The sequence below is a fragment of the Pempheris klunzingeri genome, chromosome 22 (assembly GCF_042242105.1).
Source record: "Pempheris klunzingeri isolate RE-2024b chromosome 22, fPemKlu1.hap1, whole genome shotgun sequence".
In the NCBI taxonomy this organism is placed as follows: Eukaryota; Metazoa; Chordata; class Actinopteri; order Acropomatiformes; family Pempheridae; genus Pempheris; species Pempheris klunzingeri.
In genome coordinates, this window is record NC_092033.1 from 15,155,701 (window position 1) to 15,175,105 (window position 19,405).

Here is a 19,405-nt window from a genome sequence, read left to right on the forward strand (position 1 = left end):
AAGCAAAACAGCTTTTCTGAAGGGAGGGCATGGACATCAAGTGAGAGCAAAGGACTGGTGTGGGTGTCATAAGAGCACAGCTCACGGAGAAGTCAAAGGGAAAGGGATTACAGCAGGGAAAATACCAAGACAAGAAGCAGAAGCACATTTAAAGGTGGAGAGGCTTCAGCATGCTGCCATACAATCTCTCTCTGTCAGCCTCTCTCTCTCTCTCTCTCTCAGCAATAACTCAAGACACACTTAACAAAAACTCACATTCAAAACGACACGACTCAACTTGGGTTGGACCAATATGAGTCTTTAGAAGCTGACACAATCATGGAGGTTTCACCATACAGTGATTGCAAATGTTGTTTTTGTCATTTTCAGTGTTCTACATTTGAGAAAGAAATGTTCTTGAAGGCGACACGACTGTGACAAATGACTCTTAACGTGAACATTTTGATCTAACACATAACAGTTGCGAGGTTGTTAATTATGTCCTATCATCAGGACAAATAAAATCAGAGAAATGCACACTTAATGTAAGGAGTCAAAGTAGCAAGAGCAAAAGCAGTTAGACAAACTGACCAATTAGTTAACTCAACCTGGAACAATTTTGATTACTGAGTCATTGTTATTTTCAGGCAAAAATGCCAAACAATCTCTGGTTAAAGCTTCTCAAATGTGAGGATTTGATGCTCTTCTCTGTTTTCACACCATTAGAAATGCTACAACTTTTCGGTTTTGGACAGAGATGTTACCTTGGGCTCTGGGAACTTAATACTCAATTGGTTATAAAAGTAACTGCTGTTTATTTGTTACACACACAAGCATTTTATGTCGTGAGGGATGTGGGGAAATTGATGGTAAAATTAGGGTAAAATGCCTTTTAAGCAAACGAAGAGTTGGTCTCTGTCATGTGATCAACCAAACTGCATCGCATCCTTCATATCAGCGGTTGAAAACACAGATTGTCATCAAATCAAATACTGATCGAACCCGAGACAAACAAAGACCCAACAGAAACTCATTCACTCCCACAGACACAAGCACTAAGTTACAAACACACAGTGACAGAGGGCTCAGGTACTTACACAGAGAAGGAGTCTGGGGGAGCAGAGAGGCGGCGCAGATCAGCTGCACACACCTTCTGAATACTACCGTTGCGCACGCACGCACACACACACACACACACACACAGAGAAGAGAGGAGGAACGTATGGCGGAAAGGAGAGAGAAGGAGGGGAGATAAGACAAAGAAAGGAGAGGAGAGGAGAGAAAGAGGAGGAGGCGAGGGAAGGTGGAGACAAGAATTAAGGCGATGAGAATAGGAGAGGGAAAGAAAAAGGGACAATGACAGGAGAGGAGAGGAGTGGAGACGAGAGGAGGAGGAGAAGAGAAGAGAAGAGATGAGGAAACAAAAGAAAATGATAAATAATCAAAAAGATTAGACATGTTTTAGCAAAACGGAGAGGGACAGGAGGAGGGACAGGAGGAGAGAAGCCCAGAGGTAAGTAGACAAACATTGATAGCACAGATTACAGTAGCATAGCAGTATATCAAGCAAGACAATAGTTACTGCAGCTACAGAAAGTAATTCTTCTCTACTGTATCTTTCTCTCACATGCACACTGTTACTGTAGCCTGTAGACTTTTACAAACGGTGGAAACTATTCCCACATATACACACAGAGATATACATGAAGTATTAGTGCTACAGGGATGGAGGAGTGTTAGTAGCCACACAGTTTCTCACAGAAACCACAATAGAAATCAGTAAACGTCTCCTTTTACTCGTCTTCTGGGTTGACATAAAGTGGAGAGAAAACCACACAGTATTACATGTCGGTATGTCATCGGAGATATCCCCGATGCTTTTGTTTTGATTAATTTGGACAACATAGATATCCCTCCTTTGAGTGCGGTTTGGTGAGCTGAAGAGAGATGTGGGACATGGAGAGGAGTGAATGTCAGCTCCCACTAAACAGATTGTATGACTCACTCAGTGCAAGCCAGGCTTTTACAACACTGCTGGCCTAGTTCCTCTGTCTGTACAAGTGTGTGTGTGTGTGTGTGTGTGTGTGTGTGTGTGACTCACTCGTTGAGCAGGGGCACAGAGGTGCGTCTCTTGCTCTTCTGGACCATGTTGGCCTGATTTCGAAGGGAGATGCGGAGAGTGGAGGGAGCCAGGCGGCACGGCTCACCGTCCACCTACAAAGACACATAAAAGGATGGCTGCTCAAACCAGAGGCTAATAGTTAAACAGAACATATAACACTGCAGCAGACAGTCGACATAAACAGGGCCGAAGCAGCATGAGGCAGTGGTGAACAGGGCTGGGAGTACAATACAGTTTTTAGTGTGGGTTAAATAAGCATGCATTACCCTTTCGGGGAAAGGTAGAAACATGATCAGGAAATATTATATTTTATCTTACTTTATTATACTAATATTGAAATGATATTTATAACCTTTAAACCTGGAATTGGTTGAGTAGATCACCTAAGCCAGCAGTCATAAAACGGGCCACTGTGGCTGCAACATAATCCTTTGGGGCAACTGAAATCATCAAGGTACATCCACTACAAGTGCTTGTTTTTTCCACTGACAGGCTCTGATTGTTATTGAAAGTGTCTGACAACATCACAGAACGGTTCTCTACAGAGATGCTTTTTGTTTAACCAGAAACAGCAATTACATCGCTCTCTTCAGAGCCGCCAGACCCCATCGACAAAAACAGTAATTTTACATCTACCACGGCCTGTGCAGAACATGTACTTTATTCATTAACTATTCACAGGACCCAAAACATGTACATTCCATTTTTATTGTCCAGTCCTGTTGTGTGAAGTGTGAATTTGTAAGCAGTCAAAAGTCTCCGAATCACAAGAACCAAACAGTTTGCAGGGCTGCAGTGACGGACAGCCAAAGGTGCTGCTAACCCTGTCCTTGAATATTCTGTTTTGCGTCTTAATTCAATTCCTCCTCCTTCATTTGTAGTTTTATAAGGCGAACAGATCGTGCACATGTCTGTGGTGGGTGTGTGTACTCACCTGAACAGGTACGGTCTTGAAGGTAGTAAGAACTACTTCTCTGCACTGGTGCAATCTTTCTCCGTGACCGCCGACCTGTAGTGCCGCCTGGTGGACAAGAAGGGGACGTACACCATTAACTGGAGGGGCCAACCATCACATTAAAAACACACCACGCCGTTTCAAACTTCTCCCTCACCAGTGAGGCCATGGTGAAGCCAATGACCTCGATGCAGCCGTCATCATGGCGCTGCGGCTCAAAGTCCCGGTGGTCGCCTGTGTTTCCCCACGGCATGGTGCCAGCACAGTACCTACACACACATAATGAATTTCATATCTGCAACATCCAGGGCTTGGGTACAAATTTGAGGTACTATTATTTGAGTATTTTGTTTTCACGACATTATACTTACTACTTAGGGTTTTGTTTGTAAAGTAACTAAAACTAACTGCCCAACAGTATATACTAGTGGAGCTGAAAAGACTAATCAATTAGTCAAGTGACAGAAATTTCATTGGCAACTATTTTGATTGATTATAACTGTTTGCCATGTGAGAACATTTCATAGTTCCTGTCTCTCAAATGTGATTTGATGCTTTTCCTTTTAGAATTATTTTAATAATCTTAATAATTCTGAGGTTTGGAGGACGAGGCACCACAACAATGAGCCACAGTGCAACCAAACTGTACACAGTACCACAAGCTCTGTGTTATTCACCTACCTGGGAATGTTTAGAAACACAATGCACTGAAATTTCAGCTCCTGGATCTTTGGAGTTAGGTCGGTACCATCACACTGAGAACGACAGACAAAGTGAAAATTAGAACTGGTGGCTTCGACCAGTGGTTTACAAAATGGGGGTACATTATTTTTCTTTTTTTCCCCCCATTCTTCATTCTTTTTTACATTCTTTTGAAAAAACAAGTGATTTTCAGTCTAAGATTCGTGCTTTTACATGTTTCATCAAGCTTCAGTTTCTGTCTACTCGCTTCTTCTCTTCTCTTCTCGCTTGTAGTCTTAAACCTGTATTAGTGTGTTTGGTGGAGGGTGATTGATCAGGTCAGAGGTAACAACAGACCTGCCCCCTCAGCTCTTTCTGAATGTGGATTATGTTTCAGGGTCAATATTTTTAAAATGAAATTAACCTTTTTCTCCAGCAAAGTCTGATTATATTTTATATTTCTCTTATAGTCAACCTACCCCTTGAAAACAGCAAAATGAGCAATGAATTGATCCAACTAACAAGTACTGTCTGTGTATCTAAAGCCTGATCCATATTCTGTCTCTGTGCCACTGAACTCCATTGTTGTTCAAAAACTATGAAAAACACATCAGTGACCCACATTGGTGCACTGGGTGACACGTTTCTTCATGATGACCCACACAGGCGCTGTAGTTTATTTTGACTCCATTCCACATTCACTGTCCTGCTGCCCCAAATACTCACTAAAGCACCAAATGTGTATTAATCTGCACATTAAAATAGTGCCAACAAATGCACTATTTTTTGTCCTGTGTGAGTAATGTTCACTTAACACTACAGTGCCCTGCTGTTTTGGGGAATTACCGAGATACATATTTTAAAACTCAAAGTATATTCACGGCCTGTTTTTAAACGTCTACGTTGTCAGGTTTAATGCCATTGATGTGAAGTAAGACTAGTGTCGATTTTGATCTTTTAAAGGATTTGTTGACAGTAACAAAAACATGTAACATCACCAGTCTTATCCTTTAACATTAGCCTAAGATTATCAAGAATGATACACAGGTGGGTTTCTTACATTACAAGCCAGAGTCAGCACTGGGGATTCATGACAAACATATTGTATGATAAACTATGACACTGAGGCCGACGTGATAAGTTGTGATGTTTGATCCTAGTAAGCAAACTTATTAGTCAATTAATCATTTAGTTGATTGTCAGAAAATTAATCAGCAGTTGTTTTTTAGCAGTAATCGCCAAAATGAACTAGTTCAAGTTTCTTAAATGTGAAAATTTTGCAGTTTTGTTCATGATGGTAAACTGAACATCTTTGGGTTTTGGACAAAAGAAGCCATTTAAATATGTTTACTTTGGCTAAGGGAATTTATCTTCTCACCGTTACACGGCGATTGATCAAGGAAATATTCAGCAGAATTGATAATGAAGCTGTTTGCTCTGATCCTACTACAGAGGTCAGTGATCAGCAGGAGCGTAGTGGCCCTGGTAAGGATTCAGCGCCTTGCTGAAGGACACCTCAGCATGGCGAATGTTCAATGAGCAGCTGAAGGAGGCCTTTTTCATCACCACGGCGACCTCCTGCCCAGACATGTCGACATGGAAAGCGATACGAATAGATGCGAAAGAGTTTGTTAACACTCACCACCACTCTGACGTGCTTGGACAAATCCCTGGAGCTCCTCTGGAGGAAATCTGAGAATGCAGCCTGCAAAGACACGTGCGCACACACACACACACAAGCACAGGCACACAAACAAAGAAAAGGACCCAATCAAATAGAATTCCAGTTCATTATATTTGCCTCATTAAAAAAGAGACAACTCCCCTGCATGCTTCCTTTCCAAATCCCACCCATCATTTATTCCTTAAATCTCTCATCTTTTACAGAATATCTGCGGGTTCCTTAAAGTTAAATTCAAGGTTCCCTGAGATCTGAATAAAGCTTTAGACTTGAATTAGACAAACACAAAACTATATGTAGTACTAGTGCGTAATGAAACATCAAAATGAATTATTTAAAACCATGACAATGTTTATTAAAGCACATGGGATGCTAATTGCACTACTAACTCCGCCCATTACTAACATAAATTTACTAGTGAGTGTAATTAAATCTGGTGTTGCATAGTGGCAAGATGACTACGAATCTAACTTTTCATGGCTGACTTTTCCCTTTTGAAGTCCTCACACACACCTGTCTATCCCACCTGCCACCTTCCTGCAGTTATTTTGCCATTTCTTCCCATCCCTCCATCTCTCATTATCTTCCTGTCTTTTCCCTAATTCCTTTCCTTCGCTCCAGCCTTGCTTTCCTCTCTGCCATCACTCTAGTGCAACGCTCTTATTGAGACAGCCAAAGACGGCATGGTAAAATGGTGTGCGGTGTGTGAGTGTGCAGGAAATCAAGTGGGACACTCACGCCTGCATAGAACATCTTGTTGCGGAAGCGGCTGTTAAACTTTTCTGGGTTGGCCTCTGGAAAGACACAATCAGAGAGACAGAGAGAAAGAAGGAGAATACATTAAATATGTTGCAAAGCTATTGGAGTTACAAATGAAAAAACAAAAAACACAGAGGCGTAGAGAGAGACAGTGAGAAAATCTGACTCATTTGTGCTTGCATGAATACTTGTGTGTATCTGAATGTGTCCTTTTCAATATTTTATTTCATTCTGCTCATCTTTCAGTGGAGTGTGATGCATTAATGGGAAATAGAAGAACATAATGTAATATAAATAGAGTTAACACAAGGTGAAATGTAAAAAAAAAAGACGTTATAATAGATTTCACTAACCTCTGGACTCGTGGAACTCCAGGGTTACATGAGCATCGAAGCCCAGGCTGAAGTAGTTGTTGAACACATTCAGAGGCAGCTGAGGACACAGGAAAAAATAATAAATTGATTGTTTTTGCATAAATATTACACAATGTATTCACACGGACAGCTCATGTCCAGCTCTGCACAGCACTTTCCAATGCCCTTCATAATGTGCTTCCATTTAGTGATGCTAATATCCAAATTTGTACTCATTACTTTCACACTTCACCAAACAAACACACTCATTTTTGCCACTTGTGAGGACACTGCACTGAGTATCAGGGTTCAGCAACCTGTCGATCTTTAGGGAAATTGCAAGGCATTTAATTTGAGATGTAATTTGTTGATTTTCTTGCTATCCTAGTGCCGTATCGGGACTGCATCTGCTGTGTTAGCGGCTAATTCAATTCACTCTCGTTGAATGTGCTGCTCAGCTGAACTGCAGGAAACACACTGTGATAGACAGTAATGCAACATGCTATGCCCCACCACCCACCTCTTGAAGGATGCTATAATAAACGCTCTGCGCATAGCTATTTGTCTTGCACACGCACACACACAAACACAAACACACACACACACACACACACACACACCCTAACATCCAGCCTAGGCTCAAAGCTGACTTCTGACCTTCTGTGTGCCCTCCTCCAGCTGCACAGCACTTTTCTCTACTAGAAGGTTCCACCTATCCAGCTGCACCACCGAACCGTCCTCCACGTGACATAAAACCTTGGACACCGGCTCATCTGTGTAACCCTGCAGAGAAACAAACATAGAGAGAGAAAGACAGAGGAGGAGTGCATCATATAACATATACAGTCAGCAGGTACCGCATTGTTCCAGTGAAATAGAAATAAATATGTAAATGTATTTTCCAATAAAGAAAATCTCAACTTTTAAAACAAATTCAACAACATATCCCTCAAGTACTCAGAGGAATGGAAATTTGAACATCCAGCGTACAATTTCAACCGCGTCTTCTGAGGAAGATCTTATGACACCATCAAAAGCTCCAAAGCAGCTACTACAGTAAGTGGACCTGGAGGTGACATTGTTGTGTCAACTGCAGTTTCAATAACCGGAAGCTTATTGAAATGAAAGAAATGCAATACAAGATGAAACAGAAGCTACAAAAGGCTCAAAATACATCAATTAAGATCAGCTATACAATTAAGTTATTCCAGGACAATTTATGGATGATCTAAAGGAAAAGGAAGAGGAATAAAGACAGGGGTTAAGAGTAGAGATGGGGAAGGAAAAGATCAAGTAAACAAGAAAGTGGGGAATGTACATATATGGCTGGAAAAAAGAAGAGTGGAAGCAGAGAGACGCAGATGGATGGAAGGAAAAATGAAGTGGAGAGGGGGGAAAGGGGGATGGAGGGATGGTGTCGTGTCTGATGAATTATGGCCTCTATCCCTCTTTCTATCTGTCGAACCGCCAAGGTCTCGCTCTCCCCAGCCTTTTAGGGCATGCTAACAAGAACACACACATGTACACACGGAGTGAGAGAAAGAAAGAGTGGAACAGACAGCGAGAGCATGTGAGGATTTGCTTTTCAATAAGTGGTCATTGAGGCTGCTTCACTGACCCCGTGATCACCTTAAATGTAAAGCCAGCTCAGAGTCTGACACACACACACACACACACACACACACACACACACACACACACACACACACACACACACACACACACACACACACACACACACACACACACACACACACACACACACACACACACACACACACACACACACACACAAACTCATACCTAAATAAGTAGATTTTACAGAAACACACGCACACCTTTCCTTTTCCTTCCATCAATCCATTTTTCTCTCCCTTCCTATTCTACCCCCCACGTTAGTCATTTAAGCCAGGTCTCTGTGATGAAGAGTATTTTGTCTTTCCTCTGCCTCTCTTTTGTCTGCTTTTATTTTCTGTCTCCCACTGGACAGGGTCAGCAAATCAGTGTAGCAAGGACTGCACTGAGTGACAAACACACACAGGCACACACACAAGGACACAACAATCTGATGATGGTGGCACTCATCAACAGGGCCTCCTCTGAGGCCCTCACACACACACACACACACACTGTTGGAAGTCACAGGGGTCATTCACACTCACACGGAGAGAGGTGGGGCAGAATAGCAGTGGGTAACACAATTGAGGGTGAGAAGAGAAAAAGAAATGAAAAGAAAGGGGAGACCCTTCCTTAGATAGAGAAGGAAAAAAAATGGAATGGGAAGGGAAGGGAAAAAAGAAAGAAAAGCAAAAAAGGAATGAAAGTGAAAGGAAAGAAAAACGGAGGAAGGACGGAGAGAGATGTAGAGGAGAGGGAAAGGAAAGGAAAGGAAAGACAGGGTGGAGTGGAAGAAAAACACTGTATATATATTACATATATATATACACACATACAATCCTGAGACTCTAAAGTCATTCAAAGTCATCTTTCACTACAATGCATTGTGTTTATTTATTTAAATATCCATCAAAAATGAAATAGAGGCAGTTAATGTAACACATACAGTATTATTATACAATAGAAATGTGTCTTTATACAGATGGTGAATTCTTTTTACTAAATGAACGAGAAAATGTTTGATATTATCAGAAAAAATAATCAAAAGTGATCTAACATACCATGTCAGGTTTTGACTCAGACTTTTGACTCATAACCAGAGTTTTTTGTTGTATTATTACGGCTACAGGCCTACACAATTGTTCCAAAGAAAAGCCTAATGGAAGAATGTGGGTGCTTGGAAAGGTCTCTTCTTCTTCTATGTTGCAGTGCAGTTATGCAATGTGTGTGTGTGTGTGTGTGTGTGTTTGTGTGTGTGTGTGTTTGTGTGTGTGTGTGTGTGTGTGTGTGTGTGTGTGTGTGTGTGTGCGTGTGTGTGTCAAGGAGTGGATTCTTGATGCTTCAGCACTTCACCTTATTTTAGTAACAAACTGCAAGAGCCCAAAGTGCCTTCCTACAGAGGAATGGTGCATCATATTCTATTCATCTTTCATATTGTATTTTACTTGCCCCATTATATTCTACATTTATAAGACTTTAAGGCCTAAGGTTTGTTGTCCTTTATGATCACCTGTGTACAGTGGAGCAGCACTGGTGTTGCAGGAGTACGGCGATAGTATCAGTGTAATCTAGATGTAAATGAAAGTATGTAAACCTGCAACAACGGATTGTTTGGATACTTGGGAGCAGCTGAAGCTGTGAATAGAGGAAGGACATCAGTCATCCAAGGACTGCACTGGGTAACACACACATACACACAAGGACACAACAATCTGATGATGGTTGCGCTTATCAGCAGGTCCTCCTCTGAGGCACACACACGCACGCACACACAGCAGAGCTGATGAGGTATGATATAAAAGTTGCTTATGAGCTGTAAACCTGATGTAAAGCTCCATAAAGACGAAGGGAGCTGCAGATAATTGGGAGATAATTCCTTGTAGGTTCAACACTATGAGTGACCTCTCACAGTCTCATTTGGTGCATGGTAAAAATATTGATTATAGTCGATATTGCGCTGTCAGTCTCTACTAAACAGCTGTGAGCAACAAAACAGATTGTCTGTGATTCCAGCCTTAAGAGAAACTTGGCCTATGAATTTTGCCTATGAAAGTCTCTGCAACTTATTAGTTTGTTCTACATACCAAACCCTATGTGGGATCAAAAAGGAACGACTAGAACATCTAATTCTGTGTTTCATTCCAATAAATCCCACTGAGGAGGCCCCACTGCTGTGATGCTTCCCCACAGGAGGAAGTGTTTGGAAAGAGCTTCTATTTTCTGCTCTTTCAGCTGTGATTTTGTCTTGCACTAATGTGGTTTTAATGTGTACAGGAAGAGAAAATGTTATATGCAGCAGTAACACAACAACAGACATGGGGGATAGTTCATTAAAGGGCACTTCTACAATGTCACCAATGCCTGTGTCATCTTCACTTGATGTGCTGCGCCTTGGAGAGGCCAGACAATGGCTAAATGTCAGGATTTAGAGGATGAGTTATGCAGGAAGAACGCTGTCGTCTACTTCCTGGAATGTGGGTGAGTTTTTCTGTCACTCCAGAGGTGTAGGAGTGGTAATTAATATATAACATATGAGATACATATCAAAATTTGCCAATATTCTGCATAATGCTTATCCTGCTTATGAAGTATTTTCATTATTTTATATTTGTCTAGGCCATAACCTTACATATTTAACACATTTCTATTTAAGTTACATTGGAAGTGCTGACATTGTTAAGCTGAACGTTAAGTCATTAAACACACCCAACAGATACTTAATGAATGAATAAATACAGGGAGGAGAAACTACTACGTCCTGCCACTGTCAAAAGTCAAGGCTAGGAACTCACCCCACCCCAGTTGAGCGTCCTGGCGAGGTCATTTCCTGTTCCCAGAGGAAGAACAGCGACCGGAGGCTGAGGGTTCATCTGCAGCTCATCTAGGGTGGATAGGATCCACCCCACCTACAGGGAGACATACACACAAGGTATAAGCCGCAGACATTTTGAATAAACGCAAGTATAATAGAAATAGGTTAGAACAGAATAAAGTCTCACCGTGCCATCCCCTCCGCAGGCTAGGATTCTCAGATTTGGCACTTTTCGATACAACTCCAACCTGACAATTGAAGCAGAGAGAGACCTGGTTGTAGAATAAAGGACTGGAAGCAGTGCTGATTGGTACTGAGTGGGTATAATTCCTGTTCAAACCATGAGCAGTGTATTTGAATAAAAGAGGATAATGACTCAAATTGAAGTGAAAAGATATAATCTTTTCCTCAGCAGTGGAGTATAATAATAGTGTGAAGTGAAATGAAGATGTCAGTCGAGAAATGATTACTAAATTTCACTTTAAGGCAGACTCACACGCTGGTGAGTTTTTAGTTAAATAAAGCAGAACATAAGAGTCATTTGGTTTATTTCAGACGGTCAAAGTCGACTCAAGTTGACTGTAACCTTTTAATGAAAGCCCAACACTGACCCAGCCGAAGGGTACTTACGCCTCTCGCAGCCCACCCTGAGACAGATCAAAGACCTGTCGAGGGTTCAGGATCCACATGAACATCTGTAACACCTTGGCACCCTTGAGAGAGGCAGAGACAGATATATCAAATAAAGGTTTTTCTACAGTACACCAACCGTTGCACAATCATAAGCCAAATTAGAACCATGTCTTTTTGCTGAGGCAGGTCCTATAATTGTGATTAAAATCTCTCTAATTGAAATCCAGAGTTATGATATGATAACGATGATGAAGTTTTTCAATGAACTCAGGATATCTGATGAAACTAACCCTGTTTGACTTGACATCTTCCTAATAAATATTCACTGGCAACTGACAGATTCTAATAACTCACGTCGGCTACAGGCTCAAAGAGTCAGGTGAAGGCCGAGCACAAAGATTTTATGCCCCAAATTGAATAAATAAGCTAGTGACCCCTGTTGAGACCCATACAGTGGAGGTGTAAATTAGTAAAAGACCATGTTTTATTGAAATCTGATATGGTCAAGAGAGAAGATTATGTGGATATCTCTTGTATAATAGTAGAACGTTTGTTAGCTAAATTCAGGGTCAAGAGTGAAAATCATTTATAGACATAGAGAAAGTAGTACTGATTAACACTGATTGAACTTCAAATGAGGCTAGCCTGAACGTGTCCTTAACTGACAAAAATGTAAAACATGTGATACGTTTGCTGACCTGGTTGCCCCCACTCTTGGGATTGACAAAAACCAAGATGGGCTTCATGAGAGGCGAGGGGAGAGGCTTCAACATAAACGGACGCCATTTGGACTCCTCAAGACACGAAGACAAAAAGTGGAAACAAAATGAGCTAAAATCACATCAACAGGGATGTGATACATAACGCTGAAGCAATTATCTGATGGACAATTTGGAAAATCAGTTACAGTGTTGGAAATGTTACTTGTGACTCCTTTTTACATATTTTGGATGTAAAATGGTAAAAAGTTTTCCAATTGGTCCTGACTTTTCCTTTTTGAAGTCATGTTGCAAATGGGCTAAAATGGTTGCAATACAATCCAACAATGCCAGTAACAGTGTGTTCACTAAAAAGTGCTTGTTTAGGTCACTAAAAGCTCATATTGGTATTTACATTAGGGAAAGGATCCCTACAGAGATAGACCCGTGAGATCCTTTTTGTTTGGGCAGAAACTGCTGTTATGTCACTCAGTTTGAAGCCACCAGACTGCATTCATAAAAACTGTTTTACTGCACAAAGCATAGGAGGTACTGGCCTTTTGTGCGTTTGTGTATTGTGTTTTAAAGAGTTTGTTTGGATCCAAACTAATGTCCACCAATGTCACAGCCACTAAACTAACAACTCCCATGTTTTGCAGCTGCTGCCGATCTGAGGCGATCTACTGGAGCCCTTACAAAACTTTTAGAAGATACGAGTCATTTCAGATCCCACATGTGTAAAAATAGGGCCCAGATTTAAAAATACCACAGTTACCATTTAACTAAAGGATCTGAAGAGATCTTAAATATACACAGAAAGCATGTACTGTCAGTGTTTGTCACTGTGTTACTTACATCCAGTCCTTTCTTACTTGTCCTTCGTTTGAAAGATGTCCGCTTTTTTCTCCTGGCAGAGTTCTTAAGTGAGCTCTAAGGTACAAACACACACACACAGAGTTCAATGGTTAATGTTCACTGTCACCATGTCCCTTGTGATGATAATTAAAAGTGCAATGAAGCATGTGATGTGACTGAGAGGTGTGTGTGTGTGTGTGTGTGTGTGTGATGTTGGAGACACAAACCCAGAGCTCCCAAAGACAGATCAGACATGTGTCAGCTCATATCACATCATAGCCAAAAATCACACACACACATCAACGCAAACACACAGTTTTTGACACACACCGTCTTATAGCGTTTTAAATTTAGATCAGAAAAGACATTTCTCATTACTGTCACAAAATGACAGCTAGTGAACTTTATCAAGCAGCGGATTGACCGGCCTGTAATGGGAGTGTGTGTGTATATGTGGGTGTGTACACCTGTGGTTTCCTGACTTTGATGATCCAGGAGGGTGGTACTATGACTCCAGCGTGGGCCCCCAGGGAACACGGCTCCTCGATCTGGTGCAGCATGAAGCACGTCACCTTATTGTGGAACTGTAACAAAAACACGAAAGGCCATTATTTGTCCACAGCCTCGACGTTTGTTTCCACTTGTTTGCTCTTGGTCAGTGGGGTGTGTTTGCGCTTTAAACCAGACACATGACTTTCTTTTGGACCAGCTCACACCTGTACATATCCCACTCCTGTGCATACCTGTCTATAACCCACCATGGCGCAGTAGGGCCATTATAGATCGAATACTCTCCGAGATTAAAGTCGCACATTTTTGAGAATAAAGTGGAAAAACACTGGGTTTTTCAAAGGTTGGATTAACCTCACGACACTGACGCTTGCCTGCAGCAAATGACCTCATCAAATTATACTTGCAATCGGATTAAGCAATACGGAAATACTCATATTTTACCACTTTAATCTGCGATAATATTTGAACATTTTATTTATTATACTCTATTCCTATATTTTAGCTGCTGCACTATTTCATGTCTTAGATTCTAATTAGATTAGGTGACTTTATTCCATACAAACTTGTATGAGAGCTATTTGAGGGAACCTGAGATCTAAGAATTTCTGCTTCACTGTAATTGTTGAGCATATGAAGAGCTTGAAGTTTAACAATGGTACTAAACACTTTCTTCTTGCATATAAGACTCAATTTTTGTAAATGTTAAATGTTTTTGCCAATGCTGTATTGATTTTATTAACCTTACCAAATAACATATGCGTACATGTTTGCTCTACTCTATTGTGATTAATACAGAGAATGAATTACTTACAGCCTGTTTACACCAGGAGCAACTGATGGCGATGATTTCTTTGCTGTGGAAGAACTTCTGTTGAAAACTCTACAGAAACAGAAAGAAATACTCTGAGGTAGTCTGTATGAACAGTACTAACTGTGAACAACACGTGAATGTGTGTGTGTGTGTGTGTGTACTTACCTTCCCACACTGTCTACATTTCCCCTCCTGTCTTCGTCTGTGAACCCAGTGGTGTCTCAGTATGTTCTGCTGTCAGGGAGAGAAATGCTGAAAATGTTCACGTTTTCTCTTCACACGCAGTGTAAACAGGACGCATTCATATTTCCTCTTCTCTCACATGCATATAATCGCACACACATTTACAAACACACACACACACACACACACACTTACATCTCTGAGGCACCGGGATCCTCCCTCTCTGAAGGTTGGCTTGCATCGGAAGTTAATCTAAGGAGAGACAGAAACACAAAGACAAAAATAAACCAAAACAAATAAACAAATGAATATTGGCACAAAATACCAAAAAATAATTGGGCTGTTTATCAGTACCTGATACCCTTAAGGTATCTACCAAAATAACCCAGTGCAAAGCACTGTCAGGACTACCAGTCAAACGAAACCTGCATTCCATCCTTTTCTACACAGATCTAAGAAAACATGACTGTGTGGCCCACTAATGCTGCTAATGCACTAATTCTATCCATCCATCCATACGGTCTATGGTTATGACTTTGATTTGCGTGATGCAGTTCAGTGTGCCAAGATGCCACCAAAGCATTCAGAATTATGGCTAGACTGCACGCCTGTGGGAGCTGAGAACACTCTTATAAAATGGGGAAGGGTTATCTCAGGAAAAACAGGGAATAGGAGTCACATCATGAAGCACCGCATGAAGAAAAGGTGTTGCATTAAGTAATCTACTGATATCAGTATCACTACTGGTATAAGTGCTGGAATCGTCACTTTTTAAATGATGCTCAGTCCCCCTCCACAATCAAGTGCTGCAGACAAACGTTAAAAGCTACGTGGTTTGTTTTTACTTTCAAATATCGTGCCGCTTCCGTCGTTTGAATTAAATCGATGATGTATGTCAGACATAGGGAGGACTACTATGACGACAATCTAACTGTAGGGGTGGAAATGAGGCTCGTGCATGTCCACCAAGTTCCACAACGGTTGAGATTTATATAACACAGCCAGGTATATGTATGGCTCCATTATCTGACAAAAAATATGGGTAGCATGCAGATTTTGAGCCGTAAATTTACACAGAGCTTTTTGCGTTTGACCTAGGGCTGAACAATTAATAAAAAACATGATCAAAATCGCAATCTGGTGCAATATCCAAAGAGCAGGAGCTGCAATTTTTCGATAAAGCTGAAATGTGTCACAACATACCGTTACAAGTGACTCATTGTGGTGCTACAGAGATGTAGATGTTAGATTGTAAGATATGTTTGTGTGCCGTACCTTTTCTAGTTGCTCTATGCAGCCAGTGTGAACAACGATCTTACAGGCAGCACATTTCCTCCTGGGGGCCGACTTCTTAAAGGAGAAAACAGACACACAATACAGAGGGCGGTGAGATACACAACAAACGCGAGCAGCGCGGGAACGCACACTGATGATGTGCTGTTACACACAGATAAAAGCACCCAAACACACACAGACATGTGCTCAAGGTGCCTAAACATTTCACTTCTCTTCCCACTCACTTTAAAAAGCTTTAGCAGCCTTTTATCAACAGCATTAACGGTATAATGGCATCAAAAGAGACACCTTGACATTTTATAGTTTTCGCCATTTATCTGCACCAGTCACGACTAAAAAAATGTATGCTGTATGTTGGTATTCAATTGACTGGTTCTTAACATTGCCCCTGAAAGTATTAGAAATAACATCAAACTACACTGAGAAACTGACTGACTTTAATCAAATGCCCTGCTCAGCCTGCTGCCACCATGACCTGACCCCAGAGAAGATGGGTGGATGGATGGATGGATGGACGGACGGAAAAACCAACAAGTTGCTGTTTCAGATGTGAGATATAACATGTGAATTTGCCTCAGAGGTACTGGAGGACAGGCTGGCTGTTTCTACCTGCTCCCAGTCTTTATGCTAAGCTAAGCTCACCAACTGCCGACTGGTATTTAGTGTACAGATCACGCGGGCGGTACTGATCACCACAATGTAACTCTTTGCAAGAAAGCAAATAAGCATATATGGACGTATTATTGAGCAAAGACAAAACAATAAATGTGCCGGTGTAACAAGCTATCGATTTGTAGCTCAGAGATAACTCCAGGCCAGCCATTTATCACAAAGTGTGACTGGTTATGCAAACTAACAGGCAGACATTCGAGACGCCAAAGTGCTGTTTGCCTTCAATAAATAATGTTGCTCTGCTGCCCTTGCTCTTACAAAACATAAACGGCCCATTATGGGTAATAATATGACTGATAATGTAATACATCTGATAATGGAGTGGTCTCAACTCCAGTCGATGAGTTCACTCTTGAATGCTACTTTCGCATTAAAAAAGCAGACTGTCACTCTCATATTTCATTGGTCGACAGTTCGGAGTGTTTTCATGGCAGATGCACTGATAAAAAGGGAATGATGGATCTTGGACAAGTAAATTGCAACAGCGTCAATATAGAGGAACAACGTGTTATCTTTTGTCGTAACCTCAACCTGGTTTTTATCAAGATGACTGTCACACCGGTCGGTGTTAGTAAGTCAAGGAATACAAGAAGTCTTTAAAGGCCACAGTTTTTAGGAAAAGGAAAGGAGGTAAGATGCTATTGCATATTACACACTGCATCACTACCAGTGCTTTGGTTGTTTGGCTCTATTGTTATAGAGTAGGACTTCAGTTTTAGGTCCAAAGGAAGCAAAGGCATTCAATACATTAGTGATCTTTCAGAAGCAGCTCTGCTCAAACTGCTGGATGCCTTCAAGTTTTTATTTATTAGTCTCATAATCAACACATTTTGTGCAGCACAAACCTCACATGATTTCAGTGTTGAGTTTAAAGCCTCTCCAGAATCTTTCAGACTGCCAGGTTTTTTCTTGATGACTAAGACTAAGTCCATAGAGTCCAAGACTAAAGCCATATCTATCTGAGCACAGGTAGGAATGTGTTTATTCATGTCAGCCATGACATGGCAAAGTAATCTCAGATTCCACCAACATATGACAGAGAGAGATTATAGTGAATTAATTTTTTGCAGCACTCTCACCGTGTTCCTTCACTCACTGTCAGTATTAAACATCATTGTCAGTATTAAAGGTTATTCATCTGCTCTCTGTTCTCAGGTTGTTTTTCTTTGTAAGACTTGCGTGACGCAGAGTCCACAATACTTGTAATTTAAACACTTTCTACACAGCTCTGCATGCTACACTTTCTCTGTTTCCGGGTAATTTCTCCTGCTGCTTTGTAGACATGGTTCGTCTGAATGACACCGCGGCATCCTGTTTGAAATGATGCTAAATTACTACAATGCACTGAAGACTAGAGGCACACAATACACTCCATTTCCAGAACGCTGGGACCACCTGCTCTGTGCATGAGCGATGACTAACTATGATTTGACTTCCAGGGACAACGGATGAAAAATGGCCTCTTGGCTAACTCTGGTGCATTTACAGCAAAGTTTATGAATGTGCACAGTTCCTGTTGAATCAGCTAGTATGTAAAATTAAAAACAGCCATCTAATCCAAAATATATCACTCCTTAACCCTTCGGAGTCTAGGACCGCCACACGGCGTCAAAGTCACATGTCGCACGTTTGAAAACGTAAAGCTGTGACACAAGCACGCAGGTGCTCAATTCAAAGACTGTTGGAAAGCGGACACTTCAAACTTTTTACAAGTGTTTGAATTTTGTCGATCGGCCTATTAAGACTAAACTTATGAAGAGCCGAAGTCGCGCACTACAGCTCTTCTACGAGTTAGAAGATGCTGAATCTGGGGAAGAACGTTCTGACTCTGAGGAAGACTCCTTTCAGAGGATGAAGTGGATGCTGCACGTGAAGACGAACGAGAGGAGGTGTCCGCGCAGACCCCCGCTCCTCCAAAGATCCAACTAGTTCCTACTCGGATTTTGTGTTTCTTTTGCACTTTTACATACAGTGTGTCCATATATTCTGTCAAAATAAATAAATACTTGTAGAATCACATAGGTGAGGTTGTGCTGAAAAGAAAGACACAAAGAAAGGCAAGCTAAGCAGTTTTAATGGGAAACACAAAGGGAAAATGAAAAGTAGTAAAAAAAACGCCGTTTTACCCCAGACTCTGAAGGGTTAAATGAGTTGCTGGCAAGTAGAGCTGCACAGAAATATTTGAAATATTTGGGGTATTTTCCATTCCATATTTTGATGTAAAATCCAGAACTTTACCTCTACTGTGACTATATTTAATTCTTTCTATGTAGTGAATGGCTTGTGGCCAGCGTCTGCCCTGTGCTTAGACCACAGATCAGTGCTTGATAGTCCACACTCCTACTGCGAACCTTGGATGGCGTCCCACTGTCAAACGTCTCTGCCCAAAGAGGAGCTACCGGGTGCTACCTCTGCTTGTTATTTTCTATGTAAATTATTATCATATTTTACTTTCATGGTATCTGTGCAGCCTTGTTTATTCACTGTGTCCATGGAAACAAGGATGAAAGCAGGCATAAAGATACGGTAGTGTGTTTACCTTTCTGATAACTACATCACCACATGACTCATAAATGTTCCACCAACCACCCAATATTTGGGTAATTGTGAAGTTATGTAAATAATTAATTCAAAGATATTGTATTTTACATATTCTTTCAGGCTAATTTGGTAGCCGATGTCCGCTTTGGTAGCGTTAGAAGGCACTTGGGGCAGAGCTGTTTTGACTGTGACGTACAGGCAGCGTGTGCTCAGATACACACCATAGTTCTTACCCTGCTTTGGA

The 19,405-nt window shown here is 41.2% G+C and overlaps 1 protein-coding gene across 1 annotated transcript in view; it reads right to left on the reverse strand.

The window, feature by feature from the left end:
* The window catches only part of dgki (diacylglycerol kinase, iota), a 72,924-nt gene that overhangs the window by 10,214 nt on the left and 43,305 nt on the right, over positions 1 to 19,405 (reverse strand). The window contains exons 4-22 of the mRNA XM_070853511.1: positions 15,928 to 16,002; positions 14,848 to 14,904; positions 14,635 to 14,703; positions 14,470 to 14,538; positions 13,613 to 13,729; positions 13,146 to 13,220; positions 12,291 to 12,386; positions 11,590 to 11,672; positions 11,147 to 11,207; positions 10,940 to 11,053; positions 7,188 to 7,313; positions 6,531 to 6,609; positions 6,157 to 6,212; positions 5,380 to 5,442; positions 3,738 to 3,811; positions 3,214 to 3,325; positions 3,036 to 3,122; positions 2,081 to 2,193; positions 1,077 to 1,139 (exon numbers count right to left, since the gene is read on the reverse strand). Of these exons, the coding sequence (XP_070709612.1) occupies positions 1,077 to 1,139; positions 2,081 to 2,193; positions 3,036 to 3,122; positions 3,214 to 3,325; positions 3,738 to 3,811; positions 5,380 to 5,442; positions 6,157 to 6,212; positions 6,531 to 6,609; positions 7,188 to 7,313; positions 10,940 to 11,053; positions 11,147 to 11,207; positions 11,590 to 11,672; positions 12,291 to 12,386; positions 13,146 to 13,220; positions 13,613 to 13,729; positions 14,470 to 14,538; positions 14,635 to 14,703; positions 14,848 to 14,904; positions 15,928 to 16,002 (1,589 nt within the window). The remainder of the gene's footprint in view (positions 1 to 1,076; positions 1,140 to 2,080; positions 2,194 to 3,035; positions 3,123 to 3,213; positions 3,326 to 3,737; positions 3,812 to 5,379; positions 5,443 to 6,156; positions 6,213 to 6,530; positions 6,610 to 7,187; positions 7,314 to 10,939; positions 11,054 to 11,146; positions 11,208 to 11,589; positions 11,673 to 12,290; positions 12,387 to 13,145; positions 13,221 to 13,612; positions 13,730 to 14,469; positions 14,539 to 14,634; positions 14,704 to 14,847; positions 14,905 to 15,927; positions 16,003 to 19,405) is intronic.